We start from the raw sequence: 26,450 nt of genomic DNA on the forward strand, positions 1-26,450 counted from the left end.
GAATCCCGTTTCGGACACGGCTCAGTGGGACGAATCGGCACAATTCTAGTTGGGCCTCAACTGTGCTGATTCGTCCCAACTATGAAGTTGCCCAACTACTCCGTCTTAATTGGAACCGTCCCAATTAAAGTTGGAAACATTGCAATAGTTGGGCCTAACAAGAGTTTGCTCATTAATTCTCTGCGGCGATAGAGGGCGCTGTGAAAAGACAACCAGCTGTTCGACGCGTCCTCTGCTCTTTGAGCACTCTACATAAGAATTCCTGTTTGGGGAAACTAAACGTTGCTTCGAACAGATGTGACTCAGGTATGATGCTTAAATCAGGTGTGCCTTTTGCTGGATTTTGTGCAAAGAGCAAGGATAAATATTTCCTTACTCCGTGTGCAATGAGCCGCGTGGCAGTAGGGCGAGTCGATGGAGAGGAGTTTACAAAGTTAGTGATAAGTTTGCAAGATAAGGAATTGTTTCATGCAACCGATATGTTTTGAACACACCCACACGACAGTATCAGTCAGCACGTCAGCCAATACAAACAGGTTCATGTACGTTAGGCTTGACTCGTGCAATTGCTCCATAAAGGCTTGAAGTTTGGAACACGCCAACTTGCTGGCTTCATTTTAGGTCAGGTTTCGACTTGGCATGCAAAACATGTCATTGAAATTGGGTTGAAGTTGAGCTAGAGGGGACATTTCAAATGTTGACAATCACTTTTGGTTGCCAAGACAAACTGAAAACTGTTCCTTGAAAACCTCGTTGTTTTTTTGCGGAGGTTTCTTTGAGTAAGCTACCCTATGTATTTGATTTGTCCACAGTTTTGCACTGAAACATTTTCGTCTTGTTCTAGCTTGTTCAGATCAACTTCTGCAAGTTTGCTGAGGGCTACTGCTTCACTGCCGGATACCGTCCACATTTTGGATCTCCTGCTTGCAGGAAAGAAACAAGTTACCAGTGATGAACAGGGTCGGAAAGAGCGGGGTGGGGGGGAGCTCCCTGCACCCTGAGGCCAAGTGAAATTAGTGGGAGAAGACAGTCAAAAACTTGTGTAATTTCATAAATAACTTGTTTTGTTACTTTGGAAGAAAAAAAGTGAGAAAAAAAAGCACTTCCTGAAAAACTCAACTCATCGGTCAAAGAATGAATTGAAATTAAATTGTTTATGACATTTCTAATATTTTTAATACACCATGTAATAAATGTACATGTATCATTCATTAAAATAAGAAAAAGAAAATTTGACATGGTATAATCATTTCGGACTAGAAGAAGCCATTTGCTGTGTAAGTAAATTTCATTGTCAATGTGCAAGGAACAATACAGCCATTTCACAATAGTCCGCCACCAAGAGTTTGAAATGTGATGGCCAATCACAATGCGCAAAATTTGTCGACCCAATGAGCGTTTGGAAAGGGTCGACAAATTTCACGCAGAATGATTGGCCAACGCGTTGGCAAACTCTTGGTGGTGCACAATTGTGAATCGCCCGTATTGAAATTTACACAAAATGTGTATTTTGCCAAAATATGCAGCAGCATCGTTGTTGTTGGGGTGGGAGCATTGGTCCTGCCGTCGTGGAAAAAAAATGGTAAAAAATACAAAGGAAAAAGGACAGAAACAGGAAGATGAAATAAGGGGAAAGCAAATAAGTTTCCAAGGAAGTGACCTCTGACTTAATCCTCCCCACTACTACTCCGCTGCTACTGAGTGCTCCTACAATGAAAAAGAGCCGCGCCCCCTCCACAGCTATGCCATGATTAGCACCACTGTAATTTTTTGCCAGTTTGCTGATATTTCTGGCTAAAGCATAACACAAAGGGTGGACGGAGTTTAATGGTTGGTTTATTGTTAAAAGGCCCCCCCAAAAAAAGTCACAAAGACTAAAAATGTTGGTTTACGATAGGTTCAACCTTGGCAATGATTATCAAAACATATACGCATAAAATAGGATAAATAGTGATTAAAATATAACATAAGACTTGTTTGGAAGTAAACAAAAACATTAAAATCATTAAAACACATCAGTTACTAAGAACTGTTGAAAAGTAAGTTGAGCAAGTTGAAAAGTAAGGTCAACACGTCTGTCTGACAGCGATTTGATATTTAAAAAATTGAGCGCATCTGTATATGGTAAAACATTTGGGTAAGAAATTAAGCGAATTGCACGTTTCTGGACACTCTCAATACTTCCAACTTGATTGCAAGTCAGACCTGGGGACCACACACTGCACCATATTCAAGCACAGGACGACTGTATGTCTTATACAAATAAGATCAGTAGCGTTGATATACCATTTTTCTTAAGTTTACTTAGATCGTAAAAGTGTACGTGAAGCATTGACAAAGAGTTGCTGAACCTGCTGGTTCCACCTTAAGTCATCTTGGATGATTATTCTAAGTAACTTCATAGATGTTCATCATTAACTTTAAGATGCAGAGGAGGAGGTGGATTACGCAAGAATGAGAAAAGCAAGGTTGTGCATTTAGCAGGATTAAGTTTCATATCGTTTTTGGAACACCAAACGGCACGTAAATTGATATGTGATTGAATACTTGATGGTCGTTGCTTATTTCTAATTTCAGAAAAACTCAGATCACCAACATATTTCCAACGATTTGCTGGTGTCTGAGCAGCATCGTTTACCATGACGAGAAAAATTATGGGATCTAATTTCGTGCCCCGCGGAACACCCCAAATGAGATCATGAGGGGTGGAAGTGATGCCCCGAAAACGAACAGTTTGGGAAAGATGTGACAAAGATGCAATTCGTTGGAAGGAGGTGTCTATCAACCCCTAGGTGAATAGGTTTTTCTATTGCAGTTGTGTGATTAATGTGGTCAGAAGCTTTAATGATATCCACTGCACATAAATTTACAAAAAGTGAGGCTGAAGATGGAGGGATCTTGTTTGTGACTGTGATCACGTGTCGTACTTATTTGACAGAAAGGGTCTGTTTTTTTAGGGGGGGTGTTTTTCCTTTAGCCCAGCTAAGGAAAACAGTTGCTGGTTGCACAGGACATATCAAATATTCGATGGTCCCATGCTTTTTTGTTGTTTTGTATAACTTCCAACACAGCGTGTTGTAAAGGGAAGGTTCTGTTCCCACCGATCGTATTTGTCCCTTTGAAACTGGATGGGAATCACTTCAGTTTTCCTGCTATATTTTAAATTCAACAGTGCTGTTTTCTGTTTTCATGCACCCTCGATAGGCATCCCTAAATATACTATTCCATCGATAATGTGTTTACTTTTTCAATACAAAAATGCAAGATGTTTGCTTCCAATAAAGAATTATTTCTCAACCACTCGTCTTTCCCCATTATTGTCGTTTCCTATCAACTTTTCCTCTTCAAATATTCATTTTCTCCCCCCCTCCCAATTTTTTTCAGTCCAAAACTTTGCCTTGCATCCCGAGTGAGCCAAGATCACTAAAATTCGGTGCGAATTGAGCAGTTGCATAAAACAGTTAACCGTGAAACTCGCATGCAAACTGAAATTGAAGCCGAGGCCGAACGAAATAATAGCGAAGCATTCTGCCATAAAACGGATTCTATTCCCGACCAACAAAATTAATTAGTTGTGACAGAGTAGGGTCATTACCAGAGGCGACAGAGCATATCGTTTGCTTGATGATTATTGCAGTTGGTATATAATTTATATTACTTCTTGCGGTGTTGCATTTCCTTACAGCTCAGGGAGATGGGGATATCTGGTTATCGCTGTCCCGGGAACATTCGTCGTATCCCCAGGGATGGGGGTATAGAACCGCACGTCGGAGAGAAGGTGGGACAAAGTTAGATACGGCATGATGTCTGTGCGTGCGTGTGGCGTCCCATTGTCATGTCAGAAACCATCCCCATAGCTAAGGAAGAACTGTAGCGCATGACCTGTGGGCAGAGTTGGATTGGAGCACCCAAAGAAAGACAGAATGGCACGCGTTTCTCTGAAATGTAAGTTCGACTGCAGAATTAATTCCGAAACTGGCCCAACATTTGCGTTTCCCCAACTCACTGTTACGAAATGCGTATTGCGCACTAAAACGTAAGCGTTTGAAACAAACGACCCATGATGTTCCCCTGCTGTACCGCTGATTACTCATCCTACACCTTATCTGCATCGTTCAGGATCTACCTACCACCCAAGCTCCGTGGGTGATAAGGAGCTAGCAGCGCACATCGTGACGAGTTTCATGTACCTGACACACTGGCCAAAAAAATCGGTTTGCAATACAGGGCCCCACCCATCCCACGGAGGAAATCCCGGCGTGCGTCAGAAAAACGGTGCCGGGGTAATTCATGAAGACTTCTTCCCAGAAGGCTTACGAAACGTGACGTGAAGTTCGAGAGCTCCTTGTAAATCTAGGTCTCCACTTTTTTCAGCTCTTTTTTTTCCCCTTTCCCCAAGGACCTACCTTGCTGGCTGTGCTCAGCTGACACGCTCCTTAAAGTTTATCCCCTCTACACTCTGGTCCTGTAGCTCCATCTTCAGGCTTTCAGTATGAATAAATTTCTGGATTTGGCTTTTTTCCGGCTTATTTTCTCTTTGATTTTTGGCTAACTTGGTAACACAAGGACGACAGAATCAACTGTCTTTACGAACTGAAACAAATCAGGTCATTGGTACGGAGTATGGCCGAAGTTTAGGAAATGGGTAGAGATAGGAATGCTTGAGTTGTCTGAATTTTGCGATACGGTAGTGGGACCTGTCTGTTTATTTGCTGTTTAATTTAATGCCTCCAGTTTTCATTTGTTCTATTTTGCTTTTTAGTACTTATGAACTACTCTCAAAGTTTATCATGTTACAGCCCTCTTGTCTTGACTCGATTTCACCTCAAGTCTTTCTCTCGAAGTTCCTAGACAAGTCGACTCTCTCTTTCAATCAGCGCGGGCTAATCGTTACTGAAAGTAATTAAAGAAACAACTTCCTCGCTGACCTCCATCGGAGAAACAAAATAACCGCTATAGATGGGAGGGGAAAAGAATATAATGAATCGACAAATCAATCAGAATATTTCCTGCCCCGCAGACAGGGGTCTGTTGGCCTCCGTATTGATTCTCCACTGTCCTGCATTTTCTACTTTGACTATATTATTTCTGCAATTCAGCTGACCAGAATGTCATTTCGCCGGCTGATTTCGTATTCAACGGGACCGCTAAGTTCCCGCCAGTTGGTCATACATTTGTGTATTTGTCGAGACATTAATCGATCGGGGTTATTGGGTATCACGTGAACATATGCAGCATAAACAACCCCGGGGCATCAGGACTCAAGAAGGTTACTCGGGTTTCCCATATCGTTGGTATATTGCAGTTTCATTCCGCAATGATCTGTACTGCAGAGAAATTGGCGAACATTGGGAGGGAACAAGCTTATAGTGTCTTTGTTGCAGAGAGAGCGAAAGAGAAAACGGCAACCCACTTTCTGTGTTGGCACAAATGGGTCTTATTTAAAGACATGGCGGGTGTACGTCTATCATCGCGCATAGTTTAATAATGATTTAAACAAATTTCGGGGACATGCCTCATTCTGAACCCTTGTTTGTGGTGCTAGCAATGCTACAGGTAAAGTAATGCTTTGACTGGGCAAAGAGTTGTTTGTTGTGGCTTAAACACCCACAGTCCTGTCTGTCCCCCAATTTCTTTATTGTTTTGTCCAACCCTGCAGATTATTCAAGACGAAACGCCACTTCAGAAACTGGGTCTTCCGGAGAGTAACTTAGAATACGTCTTAACAAAATGTTCCCATTTTCTGAAAAGGAGAAAATTAGGCCAATTTGAAAGTTTTCATCAGAACTGATCCGAACAAGAAAACCGAAAGAAACCACAAAATATCGGTGTAACGTGTGCTTTGAGAAGGGTCACTCTTGTCCCTCCGACAAAGAGGAAAATCCAGCCGCAGGATAGTTTGGTTTAAATCTCAGTCCAGTGATGACCGCCCCGCCCTTTCCGCAAAAAGTTTATCGAGATTTCCTTTTTTTGAGAGCTTTCATGAAGCGAACTTGTCCCGTGTCCACTTCATGTGCTACGACCCACTTTCTGTGCTACCATCTGTTCCTACGCTTCACTTTAAGTTGATAACGTACTAAAATTTCTGTCGTTCAAAGTCCAGCCATCTGCATGCCTTGTCAAACCCGCAAGCAGATCGTCGAATTATTTCGTCGCCACAACTTGTTTTTTTTCCCGCTAGGGACGGTTGCGTAGGGCCAGGGACAGACTCTACGGCCCCAACCGTAGGCGAGCTGATATTTCTGTCCTTTGGTCGGGCGGCTGACCGGTAGTGGCCGAGACCTACAAGTACATTGTACAAGTACATTTACACCATAAATTTCGCCCCCAGTATTGACACTGTTAAGTGAGACTTTTCCTCTTTTTGTAAATGATGGTTTTTCACTGCTGGGAGATGGTACTTCAGAAATAAGGAAAAGGGGAGGGGGTCCACACTTTTTAAAAGGGTTTAACAAAAAGTCCACATCGATACCACTTTCTGTTGTCCCGTCATCTTCACGTCCACACACTTAGCTCTGTCGTAATTTTTACTTCTTTTTTATTCAAAAGCAGGCAACAGAGGGCGCTGTTACTCATTAACATTCCGCCGGACAGATAATTTTTTTGTTCATAACATCAAATTTTGGGAATCCTAGTCCTGTATTTCCCTTCTGTGGTTGACTGTTTGAAAGCTTGATTTCCGTTCAGGTGATGGAATGTGTCATCTGTTCTTAGATCCCAGTGCTTCTGATGAATTGTAACGAGAAACACCACCAGCGATGATTATTACATGTGTTCGTACAGTCAAGCTAGCACAGAGGGAGTAAGTTCACTTTGACCGGAACAGCCACTCATTCATTCATAACGAGGCCAGAAATGCAGCAATGGCGACACTCAGACTGCGCTGTCTGCTCGTTATTTTAGCTCTAGAAATCACCATTTACGGTAAGTTTCATGCATTTCTCTCACGGTAGCTGCTTTCAAATCTCACAATGTACAGGTGAACCGATTATGGTGGGTTTTCATGGCTTTTCTCCGTGTGTTTTTGTGTAGTTTGTACCAGATGACGTTTTCAAGGGTTTAGTGTGTACATCGATGTGCCACTGAGGGCTAGGGATGTATGAATTGTACACGTAGACGCCATTGCATTTGCGCACAATGCTTGCTGCTCACTGGCGAATTGTACATTCTGAGACGTCGTTCGTGGATCTCTGTCTGTTTGTACTAAAGTAAACCTGCAAACTATGAAAAAGTTTCCCCCAGCTCTACTCAGATATACAAACATAGTTTTACTTTGGTGTTTTGCCCAGTTGTTGTTTATTTTTCTACAAAAACATGAATAACATGCATAAGTCTTGATGGTATAGTCGCCACATCTCTAATGTCGCCATCTATTGTCGAGTCTGATTGGTTTTCACAGTAAGTGGCGAAATAAGGGACCTGGCGACTACACTGTCACACATGTTAGGCCTCTGTCAGGTGTGTGGTTACTGAAAAAATGGAATTTCTAGTACATTGCAAGGACCAATTAAATTTCAGTGGTGGATTTCATACAATTTCTAACCAGTTTTCGTTTCTTTTTAACTAATTATCAAATGGTTATTGAAGTCGGCTGTATGTAGGCTTTATTTTGTAGGCAAGGGATAAGTTTATTGTAGGTTTTCTTTCTTTTAGTTTAAAAAAAAAGCCAAGAATAGAGAAAAATCTCTGAAACCGCCCCAAAGTATCCCAAGAACTCATGAAAGAAGTTAAACACAATAGTAAACCTGCTCTTCTAATATTGAAGCAGTAACAAATTTGTAATTCCTATACTGTAGGAGCTTTCAAGGGTTTGAATTTGCAAAGAAAAAAGTAATAACGTAATTAGTCGGATTGAACCATTACTTATTCTCTGTGTTTTATTGTAAGTGGTCACTCCAGTCACTTGAGATGGTAATCCAGAGCTTGGTCTCCATTGCTTTACATTATTGCATTTAGCTTTCAGTAATGTACAATGTAAGTTGTTTGCTCTTTGATCGGCCCGGGTTGCTGTATCCCTAATCGTAATAATGGATAGTAGTTTAAGCCTGTTAGAAACCTGTAGCTCTGTAGACAGTGCTCTGCGTTTTGTTTACATAATAGCTCGTGTACATGGAAACAGATCATGCGCTGCAGTTTCATTGTTTGATATACATGTACATGTATGGGGATGTCAGAAAAAGTTGATGTTATCCTGTCGGGAGAAAGGAGCAGTTGGGTAGCTATTACTGTTGACATGGCCCTTAGCGACAGGGAGCTCTTACATGTAGATTCTTCTAAGATTACAAGTGAAGAATACGTCTAAACAGTATGAGAAGTGAAAGACTATGAGATCCAGTCGAGACAGTAACCCAGTTAGTCATTAACCCTAACAGTTCTCAGTCCTCCAACAGGTGAAAGATTGAGGACTGTATGGGTTAACCCCAACTTCCCAAGCATTTTTGCCAGAGACCTTCCCGAGTCATTTTTTTAGGTGCTCGTTCAACCACTTACGGAAGGTAATATTTCACAATGAACTTGTCCCGGGCACAGTGCCAATCTTGTCCCAAAATAGCAACTTTACAAATTGGCGAAATACCACGGCCACAATTCTATACAAAGTTAGACTTTTCAACTGCTGACCTCCGGGGGTCATTTCTTCAAGACTTCAAGTGTCATCTCTTTCTCTTCTTGGAACCCGTGAGACTCACTGAGTGATACTTGCCCCTTCAAGAGCTCCACCAATGTTCAGCCTCCACAGACGAGTTCAAGCTTTGCATGCATATAAGCGCTGGGTATGATTCAAGCCTAGCATATACGTGTACCTGTAGATGTCATAACTCTCTACAGGATTGGCCACATGTTGAAATATTCTCTGTATACTATATAAAGAGGAACAAGATGTGTGTTATCTGTTACATTATCTGTAAGTCATCTGTTAACGTCTATTTGGGTTACGACTGATATAAACATGTACATGTATAAATGAAATGATGCATGCGGTTAATTAGAATCAACATATTTCAGCTCAATAGTTTTGTGAGCTTAGTGGTTTCCGTGCATTTTCCAGCGACACGTTAAAATGTTTTTCCTGTTGCTTCAAGTTCTACGATCTCATTCCCAATTTCTGTTTTCAATATAGCAACACAGAATATATTCCTCGTGGTGTCATTTCCAATTACTGTCATGATGAGTGAATGCGTGTAACCGCTTCAATCCAACTTAAGCTGGTAATCAGTGTGTGGTAATGGCCACAGACTGTAGTATGTCACACATACGATATGTGACGTTGCGTATGTAAAGTTTTTACCTTGTAGTCTTGCTGTTTTTTTCTCAGTTTCCTGTGCAGACCATTTGTTGAAACCCCCTGCTGCATAAGAAAATTTGATATGACGTCTGTTATTGTGTTTTACCGCCATTGGGAAGAAAACACGCAGCCAAAAACAATGAACAGGAGGGAAGTCGTCGTGTGCTCAGTGACCCAGTAGTTTTCCTTTCTCTGTGGCGTCTGAAACAGTGACATCAGGCTGTTTCTTGGAAACAAGGATTTCTATTAATGGAAAGCAGATTAACGAGCAGTTAGTCATGCCAACTGTAATTTACACAAGTCATCTTGTTGCTATCATTGTGAACATACTGACGTAGATCACTATAATCTGGTATCAGACATGCAATAATTGTTATGTTCTCAGCTGTTAGTGAACTTCACTTTTGGTATACATACAGCACCTGTAGTCCTGCAGACCCAGCTGTGACAAAATTCTCACTCACAGTGAATAATGTTTGATAACGTCATTCATCCAGTACCCTGTAAATTAACTGGATTACACATTCGGCGCCGGAAGACGAGTTGAAGTCTTAATTAATCATCCCCACTTTTGCAGTTTGCCAGAGTTGTGCGAGTGTTCATGTCTGATTTCTTGCCTTCCTTGATAGCTGAAGAAATGTTTTTTCCATATCAAGAGGGGCCACTCAGTTGGCTTGAATCTGATACACTTACACCAGTTGCTTAAATGTGTGCTAAAATGTTTGTGGTTGATAACCATCTCTGTTGACTTGCAAAGTTAAGCAGCTTTACCAAGGTCACTATCTGAATGAAGTTAGATACCATACAGTGGTACATACATGTAACAAGTCATAAACAGGTAAATTATGTATAAAAGAGCCTCCCCTCATAAAGTTTTTGTGCCTAGAGACAGTCAAACGATAGCATTTGTTTTATTTAATGGAACTTATTGGAACTGGGTCATTCCATGAGGTTGAGGCACAATTTGTGACGGTGTCCGTATTAAATCGGTAACTTTTACCACCTGTCATGACCTGTAGAGTAGGTCATTTACTCTGCAAGATGAACGGTATAACAATGTCAATGTGGAATCCACATGCAGGGAAATAGCTGTTCATTTTTACGGATCCCGTGTCACAATTGACTTTGTCACAAATAGTGCCCCAACCCCATGGAATGACCCAACTACATTGTATAGCATGTGATTGTGAACACGTAGGTACAAAGTTCTGTGGAAAGTTGCCAGTCACAATGGCCTTAGGTTGTTCTAACCAGGTTTCAAAGCCTAGCATTGTAGCAAGTCTTGTCACCTAGCTGACCACCAAAGTCCACTGCCCTCTTATCTTTTCTTGTCCCCGATGGGCAGCTTGACCAGTGATTGGTTGATCTGGGGCATGAGACAGCATGAGCAATGAAGACAGGAAGCCGCTAGTCATTAACAAGTCGCTTGTACTGGCGAACTCATGCTCTCCCATAAACAGCTGCCATCCGGTTTGGGTCCCGCCACATTAAGCTTGATTGAGGATCGGTAACATCTTGACCTGTTGTTTGCTCTAATTCTTTCCCTGTTATGACCCCATTTACTCAGGGAGAGTCTATCATTCTACATGCCATTCTCTTTTATGTTGGCTAAACGGATCTGTAGTTACATGTATCTGTGCAAGTTTTCTGCTGGTTTAGAATGAGAGAGGATTGAGTTTGATCAGCTGGTATGATGTTCATTCAGAAGTGTGATTTTGCTGGATCCCTCCCAAAAAGCTGCTGTGCACCCAATGTTGGCCCTAACTGCCCAAAACCTGCCATACTCCAACAGCAGGTTTTGGCAGGCTTGGTACCGTACCTGAGGAACCTGTTGCTGAATTTTGTAAGACCAACAAATTTCGTTTTGTGAAGCTACAATGCAGAAAGATGGAGATGTCGCATTAACCCTAACCCCCTAGGCTCCTGCAGTAGAAAGCATACTGAACCTCACAAAATCCAACGGGTTCATGTGGTTGTCTATGTACTTGTACATGCAGGTCACTGTACCAAGCCTGATAAACTCCAACAGAATGAGCCCGTTGGAGTTTGAGTGATATGGTATGGATGGGTCTATGCAGTATAGGATGACTTGCACTGAACAGTACCAAACCTAACAAAATCAAGCACAGTCCAACAATTGGTACAGCAAGCCAGACACTGCACACAGTGACCTGTGTGTGTCCCAACTCACACAGAATCCAACACCATCTCCCTGGGCCTTTCATCCCAAGTCTCACAAAATTCAGCAACAAGTTCCTCAGGTACGGTACCAAACCTGCCAAAACCTCACAAAACCTGCTGTTGGAGTATGGCAGGTTTTGGGCAGTTAGGGCTAATAATCAACCAAGAACATGCAAAGTATGGCATTTCTGCTACACAGCAGTTCTCAACTCTCACTACGTCCAATTGTACTTATGTATATTCAGATTTAGCATGATGTTTGATAGCCACGCCCTTACATTCCATTTTACGTCAATGATGTCATACATGGCAGTGCAAAATGAATTTTGGCTGGATGCTGATTACAGTCGGATTTGTGCTCGATTGAAGGGAACACCGGAGGGAATGCTGATTTTGCCAGGCAGGCCAGTGCAACAAGATTTGGATCGCGCTATGGCGCGTGGCCTAACTTGCCTTTCGTTTGATCATGTTTGATCGAAGTCTTAGTGTGAATATGTTGTAATGGAATTTTGCTAGATCTCTAAGTTCGCAAATCTCAAATAACAAAATGCTGTTATCCGTTTGAAAAAGACTGATGGAAAATTGCCCCTTTGGCCACTTGGTTGCCATCCTGGGCAAAGAATGCTGACTTGTTACCAAGGTTCTTCGAATACGTGAAAAGCCATAGGTTGGTTGAATCTGTTTTTTGAAAAATAACACAATTTGCTCAAAATCTAATTTGATCTTGTATCCTGTAAAGGAGGAAACTCCCATTTGAGCATGCTGTTTTTCTCTGTTTTCACACATCCTACGATCGTTTTGTTGATTCAAGCATGGTCCCAACACAACTGCTTTTGGTCCGTGAAACACAATTGGAAACTGTCGCACTCCTGATGGTAAATTCCTGTGGAAATTTTACTCCTAAACAAAAGTTTGGAGAAACAGCTTCGAAAAAAATGGATGTTCACATCGAAGTTGCTTGTGAATGGGGACAGAGAGGAGATTCATTGCTTGTATTAACATATTTTGTACACGGAAGTACATGTACTATAGTATATTCGGCACGTTTGTAGCGAGCTCTTCGATGTCTCAATGTGCTTTGTACATATACGAACATGTGCGTACATGTCTGAACCCGAACCGAAGTTCGACAAAAGATTTCTGAATTGTGTCTGAACCGAACCCAACTGAACCTTGGCATCTACTTGTAGCACTAATCAAATCCTTCCCATTAATAATTCTCACCATGAAGGAAGCCACAGCTGCAGTGTAGGCCGATATTTAGTAAACACCCCTTTGCCAAAACAGAGCAGTCCCTGTCTGTCAAATATCGCCCTCTGTTGACCGTCTTGAGAAGCCTGGCTGCAGTACAAGGGGACATGTACTGTGTGGAGCCCACCAGCTGCTAGCAGAAGCTGTCAGTTATTCAGTAGCTCAGCGGGTTTAATGTTGAAACCACTCTTTTTCTGTCAGATTTGACATCGTTGTTTGCACAGTTGCTTTTCTGTGTCTGTTGGGGCTGAACATTGATTTGGACAAGTTTTTGAGTAAGTACATCAGGATTGTGATATAGGCCTCGTATGTCGTTGACTTAGGTTGTTCATGCATTCTGTGGTTGAAATGACTATCTCTGAAATAATGAGTTTGCTTCGCATAAATTTGCATGAAGCAAGCTTACATTTTTTTTTAAAGATTTGCTGCGTTGATTGTTCATGTGTACTTATATTCAGACACATGAATGCCTCTACATGTATATGGGTCCCCTTCTTGGACAAGAGAGGGAGCTTTGTGAATGAAGTGATAACAGCAACCCTTAGAGGGACATGCTGTGTGAGCAAGCTCTTTGTGCGCGCCTGCTACAGAGTACATTCCACTCTTTCCACATATCTCTCATGTCTTTACGCAGATGCTAGTAATACAGGTCCAACAGTGTTTGAGCATCACTCCAGCCTTTCTGTTTGTCCCCAGTGAGGGAGCCCTTCTGGGTGGAGGGTTGCGCACCGTTCACCATGTCAGAATAGGTTCACTTGAAGTCCTTGGTGTGATTGATTCCTTCAGGAGTTTTCTGTGTTTCATTTACACGTACATGTACTGTAGGTCCGTGAATTAGACACATGTATGAGTGACATGCATATTTTTTTTTCACATCCAAAGGTGTTTTGCTGGTATTTTGATAGGTTTAGTCAATATTGTTGAGACCAGCTTCTGTGGCCTTGCTTGATGTTTGCTGTACAGTTTTGTTTATGCACTAAGAATTTGACGTGAAACTGGCCAGTAAGTGGTACACGTGTGTCTAAAAACCATTAATTGTTTGGAGTAAAATGTTGAGTTCTTTTGATTTGATGCTAACCATGGTTCCAGTTGGCAAATTTTGTATTACAACCCAAGTTATAAAAATCCATATCTTGGAAGCTACATGTGCGATGTACTTTTTTCATTGCCAGCCCCCAAATTAATACAGTAGTTACATGTATATTTCAGATTTATACCAAACACTATCTGCCTATTTCTTTTTTTTTTCCGGGAAGGAATGTAGAAAAATGTTCTAACTGCTCACAAATAGGTCATTTTTTTTATCTGAGCGCATGTGCTGGATGTGTTTGATTCACATTTTGGATTCAAAGGATGGAGTATTTTTAGGTTTATCTTTGAAAATACATGTAACATACCGGTGCAGCTGTACATGTACAGTACCAGGTTTAGGGATTGCCCTGAATGACCGATAATACAGGCTCTGCAGTTACTTTTTTCCCCTGGGTTGCCCACTTGGCATGCTAACTGCAGATTGGACTTGCTTGTTGAGTTTTTACAAGCCCATATTTATTTGTATCCTTCAGAACAACTTCTTTCCTTTTTGTTGTATTCCATTCACTGAAATTGCTCATAGGATTCTCCCTACGGACACAAACTTCTGCTACGCGTAATTCTTTTCCTGATCATTGTCGATACGGATTTTTTACCCCCGATACGCACATTATTGGGCCAACTGCTGCATGGCCAGTAGTAGGAATCGAAATGGGTTGCGGTGCACACGTTGTGCACATGGATCGTTTTTGCGTACAAAAACATAGTTCCAAGTCTCTCCATCAAATGATGAATGTAAACAGATTTCTATTCTGAGGACCATAGTATTTCCATTGATTTTTGCATGAATGGATAATGTCAGAATGTGCCAAAAGTGGGTTCATGCTTCAGGCGAATGCGAAAACGAAGCGAATTTGACGTCTCGAAAGATTTGTAGCAAAACTTTGCCCAAGTTGAAATATGTTCATATGCCTTGTATATGGTAATGGTGTTGATCATGCGCATTGTAATTCCTGCGTTTTGATTAGGTGTTGAATACTTTTTGTCAGCCTGTGACACTTTCTTTTACAGTTTGCGGAGGGTGCTGCCACACTAAGTAGCCATTGTGTGCATTCACCAGCCATGTCTGTTCATAAAATCATGCTTCTCTGGATCGCCGCAAATACAGGTGACGAAATCTCGAAATGAATACTTTAAAAACGGAAAATAGATGAAAAGAAATCTTGCCCTTGGAATGAGTGAAGTGAGCGATACATGTGTCCGTTTTGAAAATGCCAGTTTGAGGCGCATAGCCCAAAAAAGTGAATGCTTACCATTTGGCAGCAGTGGCAGCCTCTGCTTGGAACCGAATTATAAAACAATCCTCTTGTTTTTTTTGTTTTTTTTGCCCGTCGTCTAGGTTTTATGAGCTTTCAAATTTACAGGGTCAAAATTAATGGTGGTTTGCTGGCTCAGGGCCAGCGAAACATTCATCAGGCCACTGCATTCCCCCCCCTCCTCCGATGGCCTGGCGGGACGGTGGTCATTTGAGGAACGTTGCCACATTTTGAAAACTTTCATCACGTTTTACGACTCGTGTTTCAATCCACTGGCACAGCAGTTCATGGTATTCCGGTCATTCCACAGTCCACGCGGCTGTGATTGCTGCTATAATGCACCGGGCTCTTGTGCCACATACACACGTAGTGCATGGCGCGACATTCTGTTCATTGCGCAGTCATGCATACAGCTCATACATGTGCGAACAACCTGAGTACTGATATGTTGGCTGGTATCATTTTCTAACAATGCCAGTTTAACGTTATCTCCGATGGACACCAATGAAACTTTTTCAGGTTCAGTCCGCATTGGCCTTGAATTAAATTTAATTTGTGAACACAAAAAATACATTATAGGCAACAAATCAAGTTCTGGAAATTAACTTGTAAAAATCTTCCAGCGACACCATTTTTTTTCAATGTGCAACTGTAGAGTTGCGTGTGCGTACGGTGAATTGTCCAATGCTGTTTTGACTGGGACTGGTTGCATGGAGTAGTTGCTGTGTTACCGTCACACCTTTTGGCAGTGGCGCGGCGCATCAGGAACCAGTGAAGCCTTGCTTCTATGCATCAAGCAATATTACTGGTTGCTGCGTTACCATCACACCTTTTGGCAGTGGCGTGGTGCAGCAGGAACCAATGAAGCCTTGCTTCTGCCAGTATGCATCAAGCAGTATTTTCACCACTGCGATAGCGAAATGCGAAGGGAATTCGTGAAAATAACAGAACGTTCTTCCCAAATGTTTCAAATGTAAACAGGCAAACAAAAAATAAAAGTGTTTAGATCAGAAAAGATTGTTTCAAAGGTGTTTTGTGAAGACAGGAAAGACAGGATTTTTTATCCTTTTATTTTTAATTTCTAAATGTGTTCGAATTTACCGCTATAAATTTTATGGTTGGGCCAAAAATTCAGGATCAGTCGCATAACCAGAAGCAGATTTTTTTTTTGGCGTCATAAAAATTTAAATCTCATTTAAATCCAGCCAATCAGCTGTTCGGTAGAGAAGTTTGACTGACACAAATGGGCATGTGTGGTGGGCCTTATCAATTTCATTACATGTACTCGACCCTAGCCACCAGATTTTCAAGAGGGCCAGTGCATTTCACTTCCCACTGGCCCTGCGGGCCACCAAGAGATTGAAGTTCATTTCGACTCCTGAATTTATAATTGACCTACATTTATAACAGTACCATCTAACAAATGATAATCTTTTCCATGTAATTCGTTCCAATTACTGCACAGTTTACATATGTGCCTGTACATTGTACATGTACATGCGTGGACATGTACAACTGCCCTGTGTGTAATACCTAGTGGCCTTCGTGTTCCATTTTTTTGTCAGACAGGCCTCGATGAAGCTGATCGATGCCACAAAATGCCATCAGAACTCAGTCATTTCGTAAATATGGCAAAAAGCTGGGCTATCTGTGAAAAGTTTGTTTCTGTACAAGGCCCAAGTTAGACTTCACTACCAGTCTGCTCATAGTGTTCCTCATCGTTTGGTTATGCATAAATACAGCATGAAGGGAGAAATATTCTGAATTTTGTCAACTGCTGCTTTGCAAAAAATTTAGCAGCCAAAAAAGAAGCAATTACTTAATAAAAGCCATTTTCCTACATAAACCTACAACTGCAAATGGGAAAGATTTGTGTGATTCAGTAAAGTTGTTGGTTTGTCTTTATGTATTCCATTTCTACAAAATTGTTTACAATTTTGCAAAAAGCTGTTGCCTACATTTTGCCTTGCAATATCTGAACAGAGAAGGACAGTGGGAAACAGGCTTTCTTTGTCCTGATATGCTTTAATTGGAAATTTTAATTCAGTGAATCTCACTTGTAAAATGCAGACATTAACCTGTGCCGCGGTCAGTGAATAAATCACAATAATTCAGCTGGATGTGTTGACCGTCCGTGCACTTGAATGACAAAGGGAGTGCTTGGTTGGTCAGGTGCTTTTATACTGTACCTGTATGCCTGTATACTCACAGCCTGTGGCTCTGTCCTTTTTCTATGAGTCTGGTGTCCTACACGTTAACCAGAAAAAAAAGGTTCGGGCCGTGAAGATCTCTAAGACACACTTTTGTATGAATCCACAGTTTTCTGCTTGAGAAATTCAGCAGATGGATAAGCTTTGTTATTCTCATGGGATTCCTTAAATATTCGTTAAATCCTTCATCCTGTGATCACAATGACACTGAGTCAGGGCTGTGCCAGAATTTGCAGTGACAAATAAAAGCTCGGTGATGTGCTGAAAAAAACAGAACCGCCCATCTGTCATCACTTCAGGATATAACTAACTGTCAGTTCCTCTGCACTCATTTTTTTTTCTTTTTGCAACATAGTTTGCATAACACGGTGTCCTTCTGATGTCAATTTTTGATTGAGGAGAGAAGTTAGCTCATGTCTTTCTCCCAATCTGTTATCTATAAAGTGTCCGAGTTCTGAGCGAGTTTAAAGACAAAGTGAAATACACATTCAAAAATAACCTTGGAACATTCCGTTCCTTCTTGGAAAAAAATAGTCATTATGATATCATATTTAACATCAAAGATGTACAGTAAGTCTTTGTTTATCTGTGTTACCAGTACATGCATGATTACCAGTTAGATGTACATAGTGTACATGTACAGTAAACTCTCAATAACTCAAACCTCGGGGGAATGGATAAAATCTAGATTTTGAGCTAACAAAAGTTCCCAGTCTTGCCCACACATACACGCACAGTGCCGAAGTAACCCTACTTGCCCCCGCGGTGGCTACTGGAGACGTTATAAGTGGTTATTTCCTTATATTCAAGAATAAATTTTGTTTCTGATATCATTTCTTTGCTGAGATTTCATGTTTTTCTTACTTCAATGTTTCTATTCTACTGATGAAACCACCCAACCACCAAAGCTGTGTACTTCTTTTGTGGCATTTCTTCTGTTCGGCATGCTCCGTGACGTGAATCGCACAGCCCTATGCTTGGCCGGGGCCGGCCCGGGGTTTTCCTGTTTGGCCACATGATCCTTCCTTTTTAATCGCTTGGCGATGCACCATTTTGCATTTCAATATGTTACAGTGTAAAAAAAGAATTAAAAAATATTTGTTTGTCGTTTCATTCCTTTACCTTTCCTTGTTAAAAAAATTTGAGTGAAATTTGGGGACGCAAAACAGCATTTCCAGCATTGCGCATGTCATGTGAGTGGCGCGTGAGTGCTGCAGTTGGGCAGGCGGTGGCAGCCAGGTTTTAGCCGCGGCATGCACGAAGCTTACTCCAGTGCAGTCACGTAACCACCATAAAGAATCAACGATTGGACCATGTGCCTGCAGTGTACATTTGGACCGTTGTGGCAGTCTGGCCTGCTTGAGAGCTAGGATTTGTTGAGGTGGTGGTCACGACGAGTCGATTACAGCGGCACTGGCAGCAAGCATGCTCATGTCCTCATGCAGTTAGCAGAAGTGACTCGTAATTAAAGTCTCCCCGTTCTCTTTCCACTCATTGTCAGTAATTTGGCGGCGGTCTTTTTGAATCAGTCCATAAAAAACTTCAAGTTAAGCAGGTGCATTGGCATGGACATTTTTGAGATAAGTACAGTGGTACCCTAGTTTTGTACATGAAAACCTATTTTTTTGGGCAGGAATGAAGAGTGAAAAGCTGAGTTTGAGTTAGCTGAGTTTGAGTTATCAAGAGTTTACCGTATCTGTTGTGCTCCTTTTCAGAAGGATGTATCTTTTTGAAAGTCAGAATGCTATCTGATAAATACTCTGAGGCTAGATTTGTCTGTGAGGACATTTTACGGTCAGTGTGAGAACTGAGTCTTTGCAGTATAAAACCAATACCATGTACTTTCAAGATGTACTTTGTGTCGGGGAGATGTTTATTGTAATGATGGGTTTTTGCCATTACCCGACGTATGTTTATAGAGACTGTATACTCAGCGCTTGTCTGAGAGCTTGTGAAAAAATTCAGTAGCTTACTCGGGTGGAACTTGAACCCACGACCTTTTGCTTAGAAGTGCAGCTCACTAGCACTATTGCCATATAATCGTTGTGTCTCAAAATTGAATCGTTGAAATCCCCCCATGATACTAGGTGTCATTAATATTGACTGGACTCCATGAATGCCAAAGAAATCAAATCGAGGCCATGCACTAACGTGTTAGAAGGCAAGAGTTTTGTATCACTTAGATAGGCTTGAGGAAACCTTTAGTGCATTCGTTGTACATGTAACTAAATTAAAATAGCAAGACCGGCCTCCTAGACACCATGGAGATGCCAGCAGCGTGTAACCTCCATTGAAGCATGATCGAGTTGGGTTTACAAAGATGTACCACACACGAAGGGTTTCAGGATCAAGTCTGGTTGGTTCAATGCATACAATATGTAGAGTTTGGTCCCAGTCATTCTGGCCTTATCTAACTACTGTATGTCACTGGTTTTCCTTATCTAACTATGTCAGTGCCGAGCACACCTCCCTGACAAAGCCCTCCCCACTTCTCCCATTGGGAATGCCCTTTGTGATTACCAGAGCCGATATAATTCAATAACTATTATGACACATCATTGTGTGGGGTCATTAGTTGCTATAACTCCCATCCTTCTCCATCCAGATTAGCTTGTTCTCCAACAAAGATGACTAAACCATCAGCAGAGGAAGATAGATATGCCCCCTGGGATGTGATTAGGGGTCTGTCCCCTTCCCCTGGGAGGGTTCAAAGAGTGAATTATACCCAGGGGCGGCTATTGAAAATATAGGGTCACCTTCATTAAACCCAGATCGGACCTACTGCCTGAAATTTCAATTTACTTTATTTATTTATTGTTTTAATCAGCAAATGCTAGTTTTTGTTGTATTCACAAACAGTAACTACAGTGCATTGTAAAATACACAATTTGTTGATTCATATCGTGAATGACCCTGTTCTGTAAGAAGATATGCAGTTCCTTTTCAAAATCAACTTTCCCGGTACCTCTTTTCCTAAGCAATCCACCCGACACATTTAGTCCCTGAGAATATCAACTCATTGACTTCTTAGATTTATTGTGAATAAATCCCCTTCCTCCATTTCTGAGATTCGCTTTAGGAACAGGTGATGTCCAGTTTATGGAAAAATTATGCACTCTGTTGCTTATTACAATATCCATCAAGAAATCACCTGCAGGGAGCAGAAGGTTATAAATTTACAAGCTACAAGCTGCAAGACGGTTGTAGTTCCCACCCGGATATTTATTTAACTTTAGAAAAAAAAAAAAACAGTAATAATGTGGTTCAGAATTTTAACAGTGTACAAGTAAGTGCGATTCTTGCAGGTTTCACGTTCGTATTGATTACCTGTCACAGTTTAGATCGCAATTCAGGACTGTCTGCACTAGAGAGCACGCCTTTGCTGGCTCATCGATCTGGGGCCACAAATCTGGCAGGAAATTTTCATTAGTAACTCAACCTTCTTTTATTGGGTGTGGGGGGAAAAACTGGTTAGCATTGATGTGCGAATTGGTTGAGTGGTCCCCGGGCTGGGAGGTGCGGTGTGGTAACTGTCGTGTTTGCGCCGCGCCGCGAACGTGATAGCTTCAGGAAAACCCCGCGCACCCGTCATGAACTAGTTCAGGGGTTGCTAATAATCGTCATCGGTGAAATTCAAGCATCGGGAGATACCATGCAGGCTGAAGGAAGTACATTTAGGTTAATGGTGACTACTGTTGTGGTAGGGGGGATGCCGAACTTGGTCAAGTATGCAAATTATGCTCGTCGGGATGGGGGAAGCTTTGCTTGAGACTATCCCATCAATTTCACACGTGTACTAATGTTTTACCCCATCATCAAAGTGCAACAGTGTTATTGATGCACTCAGATCCCTACAGCCCAGCCACATACATGTAAACTCAACTTTGGGTCTAGTGTCCCGTATATCGACACGACACAGAACAAAACTGCACAGAGACTGACCGGCTGAGGACACTTTCCAGTAGGGCAGTTTAGTGGAACTAGATGCTGGAGTACCCGATGGTTGATGTCAGGAACTTTTTCTGACTTGTTGGACCCAGCACCAGTAATAACCCATAAAGTCTTAACTAACCCGTAAAGTCTTAACTCTTAAGACTGTGACCACCGGCTGTTGGTAAGCATTTTGGTTGTGGCAATTTGAAACCATTTTTACATTTAACTTTTTATTTGACTGTTAGGGGTTAGGCTCTTTTACGGGGGGTATTACCCATAGTTAATTGGGTACGCATTCCCCATATGATTTGTACATGCATGCTATCGATGCTCCTATCCAAACAAAATTTATGTACCGGCACTGTGCTGTATGTGGTCGGTACACAAAGAATGTACCTTGGCCCAAACCATTTCTCCAAAAATTAAATACTGACTCTCATAAATGAATTGACAACTACGATTACATGTACATCAGTCATCTTTCCCTCCTTTCCCATCTGTCACCTTCAGTCGTCATCTTCCTTACATGTTAATCACCTAATCCTTTGTCTCCCTGTACCAGCTCCCCCTCCCCCCCCGATCCTCTTTTATCACAGTCTGTCTCTCATCTCTTTCCCCTTCCCCATTCCTTTGTCTCCCCCATTAACCCATCTCCCCTGCCCTCTTTGTTCCCCAAATTAAACCCATTTCCTCTCCCGGGAGGTGACGATGATCTTCGCTAGGCCTCAGAGATCAAACACCCACCATCCCTTTCTCCCCCCCCCACCCTCTGCTGTCATCGCAAGTGGATCTTTTAGCAGCCAATAGTCAGATTTGTGGATAAACAGGAGTCCCCGGCAGATGGGGAGGGTATTGTCAGGTGTTGTCAGGCAGCCGCGTGGCATCACAGAGTCCCCTCCACAATAGGAAAAAAAAAAGGGGGGGGGGAACTCTGTATTGTTACAGGTCCAGTCCTGTAATCCATCTGGCCTTGCCCGTGCTGACAGCTGTGTTGGGATTTAATATTTTCTGGGATTTTAGCGCCCAGCGAGAAAAGGGCAGTATTGACTTCTCAGTCGAGAAAAATGAAACAGCCGACTTCATCCTCCCTCACCATTTCACTTATTTGGTCCTTTCATGCAGAAAGGAAAAAAAAAGAAGACGACGACACAGGGATCAGTATCTGTTGATTCTGACGGATTTGTTGCTTTCTGCATTGTCATCATACATTTATGTTGTGGAGTGTTCAGTGAAAAGAATTTACAACGGTATGTGCACATAACGTATGTAGATGCAGTAAGTTTTTGAAATGTCGGTGTTGTGTTCTTCAGCACATTGCGGTGTACAGTACACGTATGTATTATGAACACTTGAGAACATGTTTTCTGCAAAGGTTAATCTTTCAGTGGAAGCTACATGTACATATACAGGTAGTATGAAGTGCATTGTAGCGGTACTTGTCAGTTATGGGGGTTGTGCTTTGTTTTGGCCAGCAACACTTGACCTACATGTACATAATAATACCTGTGAGCTGGTGAATGAAGCTCATAATTATGAAAGTGCCTATTTTCAAATGCATTTGATGAGGTTCTTTGGATTTTTTTTTTACAACGAGGTCTTTCAAGTAAATATTTGCCAACTGCTTGTGTTGATATCATGCTGTTCACTTTCCCCCCCTCATCGTTCCGTAAGGGGAAGTGATTAAACTTGAATTTGGAGAGCCCTGGTGTTGCACGTAGTGAAAGGAAAGCACCTGTCCAAATAATGTCATTATCAATTAATTGAGTTCCAGAGCAGAAGCCTGTGAAAAACCACACAACCAGAGACAAATCAGAAATCCCATAGTCTCCTCATCCACATGGCTGGCCGATACAATCTCTCATTGCCTTGCGTGTCGGTGCTGGCTTTTTTTTTTCCAATGAGGGGCACGGTTCTGTTTTTAGAAGCAAGAGGAAAAACCCCCGGTAGCTTGTGCAAACTTTCTTCCAGGGGTGGACAGCGTGTAATACTAACAGTGTTTGGCAACCTGTTTGCTCAAGCGGCACGGAGGGGAAGAGTGGAGCTTTTGTTAAGAGGTACGTCAATCCAAGCTGCTGAGTTTGCTTTGGAGAAACCCAAACTAGGACCGAGGTTCAAAGGAAAAAAGGAAGGGGGAAAAGCAAACTGCAGACCAGATGCGGAGGAAGGATTTAAAAAGAAAAAACGAGCGAAGAACTACTGTGAGTGCGCTTTATTAGATTGAAGATGAGGAGATTGGGTGGATTTCTGGGTAGTGTTGAGCGATTTGGCCCAATCTTGGAGGATGTTAATGCCCGCGGATGATGTTTCCTGGATTAAGTTTCCAGTGAGTGATGAGGGCCCTGATGACTAACCCAAGCGCCAACGCACTGGCTCCCGCTCATACCAATGACTCTGTCTGTCGTACATGCATAATGCCCGCCCCCAAAAACTCGAGAGCCCCTAGTCGGAATTTTGCCAGGAAATAAAGGTTAAGGGAAATCTGCTCTCAACAAGTGTACACATTACTTCTGATATCAGCAGTTGTCTCATTCTAACTTTTGGAAAGCTCATCAGGTCAATATTTATCTTTCATCTGATGCTTCCGTTTTTTTTTTTTTTTCCATTTCGCAAGTTAAACATTAATTTCTGCTTATCCCTAAATCTGATACTCCCTCAGGTGTTTGGTGACGTGCTTTGCAGCCAAAATGAGCAACAGGGTAAGAGCGTTAAGGTAGAAGTTTTCTGATCCGGAGCCATACAAACTTTGCACGCTACAGTACCCTGGCAAACAACCATGTCGTCAACAGCACAGTACATGTGCATTCCCTTTTTCTCAATGGCTGAAAAGAGCCGTGCCCCTCTTACAGACGTACAGACTAGCAGGTGGCTGTTTGTGTACATGTACATGTACCTTGACGGGTCCATGCAATGGTGGGATTGTATTAGAGCCCTTGAAGATGCACCATTATGCCTCAGTTAACCTTATTTTTCATTTTTTGTTTTTGCCATTTAAAAAGGTATTTGAATGTTTCTTTGGTTGTGTAACAGAGAACTGCCATATTGATGAGCAAAACTACACGTACATGTATGATGTCATTCTTGGGAGAAAACCTTAATCTGGTATTGATTTGTGCACAAACATCTGCTGGAATTTGGATATTTTGTAGTTTAATTTTCATTTTGCCTAAATTAAATTTTTTTCTGACTTACCATCTTAAACCTTGTTTTAACTATTTGCAGTCTAACAAGCTTTATTCCCATTTTACCACGGGCCTTCTGAGAATTAGTTCTCATACACAACATTTTTTTCTCTTTGGAGATTTCTATAGACGGAATTTTCATTTTCTCATTTTATTCTCCAGTAAACAAACAGAACGTTGTACATGTACATGTAAGTCATCCAATGAAAAATGCATTTCCAAGACCGCCCTTTTCAAGTGCACATGTTCAATCGTTCAGGAAATATCTTGACGAGAAAGTCTATGCTGTAGACCAGCCGACCTCAAATTGCGAAACAATAGCTTAAGTGCCGGTGCGCGGAAACTCGATACTGAAATCATATTGGGCCTCTCTGCTGCGAAACTCTTGAGTGAAATGCGCAGGACGGGGCAAGTTCTCTAAGTGCCCCCTATGCATGTGTACACGAATGGGGCCAGGCGAGTAATACGCTAAATGTATGCCGTACTCATAAAACTGGATGGTTTACTGAATGAATCACGGGGCTGGTTTCTCCCCCCCCTCCTTTTCTTTTTTTGGAGGAAGCTACTCAGAGCTAATGGAGAGGGGAAGATTACAAGTCCAGGCAGGTGGTTGGACCAAGCACATGTGCATGTATGATTAACAACGGCATTTGGGTGTAGATGACGGGATCCTTTTTTTTCCCTCTTCTCATCGTCAGTCGGTCGGTCTGGTCGCGGACTCTTTCAGGAGAGGGGAATCACGAGGAATGAGGAATCACGGATCACGTTTTGTGTGATTAAGGAAGCGTGTGTCGCAGTGAACAATAGGGGAGGGATGATGGACACGAAAAGACGGCAAATCTCTCTTGAGCCAAGTGCAGGACAAAGCCCGTACGTGGAGGGTGTGTTCGGGTGATGAGCGATTGGTCTTAGGCAAAAGTGGACTACTCACGCGACGGACAGGATGTGAATGCCATTGTTCGCCTGTTTCTTTTCTCTTCTCTTTTTTTCCCTAACACCAATGATTGGTGGAAGGTCTTTCCAAGATTTGTGCAGCTGTCAGGAAATTGGTTGTGGAAGTTTATATGAGTCTTTTGAGCTTTGTGTGTACAAATGACAATTGCTTGCACCCCCAAGCATCGACCCCAAAAAGCTAAGCTTGATTAGTGGACTCAGACACGCACAATTCTGAGTCAATCTTTTTTCAAGTGTGTGCGTGTGTGAAACCAAACCCGGGATAGTGAATCGCAAGCCCCCCGGAGATACTTTTGAATAAAAGGCCTGCCAAAGAATCTGCCCCAGCAGAATCAATAGGAATCAGCAACACTTTTCTCCTACATGTACATACAGGACATGTGCATGTACATGTACCTGTATATATCATGACCATTTTCATCAGGGTTTCCAACTAAGTGCTTCATCAAAACAGAGAGCTCAGTTTCCTCTTTCTAATACAAATTCAAACGTACCGAATGGCCTTAAGACTCATTTTGCGTGACTCATTCACAGTCAATACTAGCTACCAAGCTTACCACATGTCCATGGAGTGCAGTACTTTCATACATGTATGTAGGATTAATATCTAGGCGTACAAAAACCATACATGTAATATCTGAGACAACATAGAGCGTGGTTTAAGTCTTTTCCTGAAGCATCTGATGCATTGCACAAAGTGTTTGTAAAACCTCACGTTATCACCCGAAGAGTTGAGCACCAATTCTACGCATAGGAGTTATGCCACAGACACACTGCTGCTCACAACTTAATGTGCGAAAGATGGCAAAGCAGTAAAAAGAATAAAAGGAGGACGGAAAAAAATCATTAACGTTAGTAGATGTAGCCTTGTCTCGTCTATCAAAATCAATTGAGCTCAAAGACTAGTTTGAGAATCACTGTCTCCACACCCTGGGCAATTCACTGTAGTACACTGCGCCAGATTCACCCAGGAGCTCTTTCCCTATCATGTGTTTGGTATGGTCCCTCATTATGTATAGCCACAGTCGTCTGCTCCCTACTCTCCCCCATGTGAAAACGGGTCTCGGCGAAATGGGTACTTGACCGTTTTTGTGTAGCAACACGGCACGAT

General features: G+C 42.0%; 1 protein-coding gene and 1 long non-coding RNA gene across 4 annotated transcripts in view; both read left to right on the plus strand.

Annotated features, from left to right (window-relative positions):
• The first annotated feature begins 34 nt into the window (after positions 1-34).
• LOC147799558 (uncharacterized) lies at positions 35-3,297 on the plus strand. The gene is made up of 2 exons (XR_015424928.1): positions 35-306; positions 845-3,297. It is a non-coding gene; the product is annotated as an uncharacterized LOC147799558 (long non-coding RNA).
• A 3,509-nt stretch (positions 3,298-6,806) lies between these two features.
• Positions 6,807-26,450, plus strand: part of LOC110986020 (activin receptor type-1-like) — a 54,142-nt gene continuing 34,498 nt past the window's right edge. For 2 of the 3 annotated variants that reach the window (XM_022247597.2, XM_022247606.2), the window contains exon 1: positions 6,807-6,924. In XM_022247597.2, the coding sequence (XP_022103289.1) occupies positions 6,864-6,924 (61 nt within the window). In that variant the 5' untranslated portion in view covers positions 6,807-6,863. Of the gene's footprint in view, positions 6,925-12,843; positions 12,991-26,450 lie in introns of those variants that run through there. The other variant, XM_022247622.2, reaches the window with a different exon arrangement.

Source organism: Acanthaster planci, linkage group LG03 (genome assembly GCF_054643075.1).
Source record: "Acanthaster planci isolate LZ-2023a linkage group LG03, COTS_SCS, whole genome shotgun sequence".
NCBI lineage: Eukaryota > Metazoa > Echinodermata > Asteroidea > Valvatida > Acanthasteridae > Acanthaster > Acanthaster planci.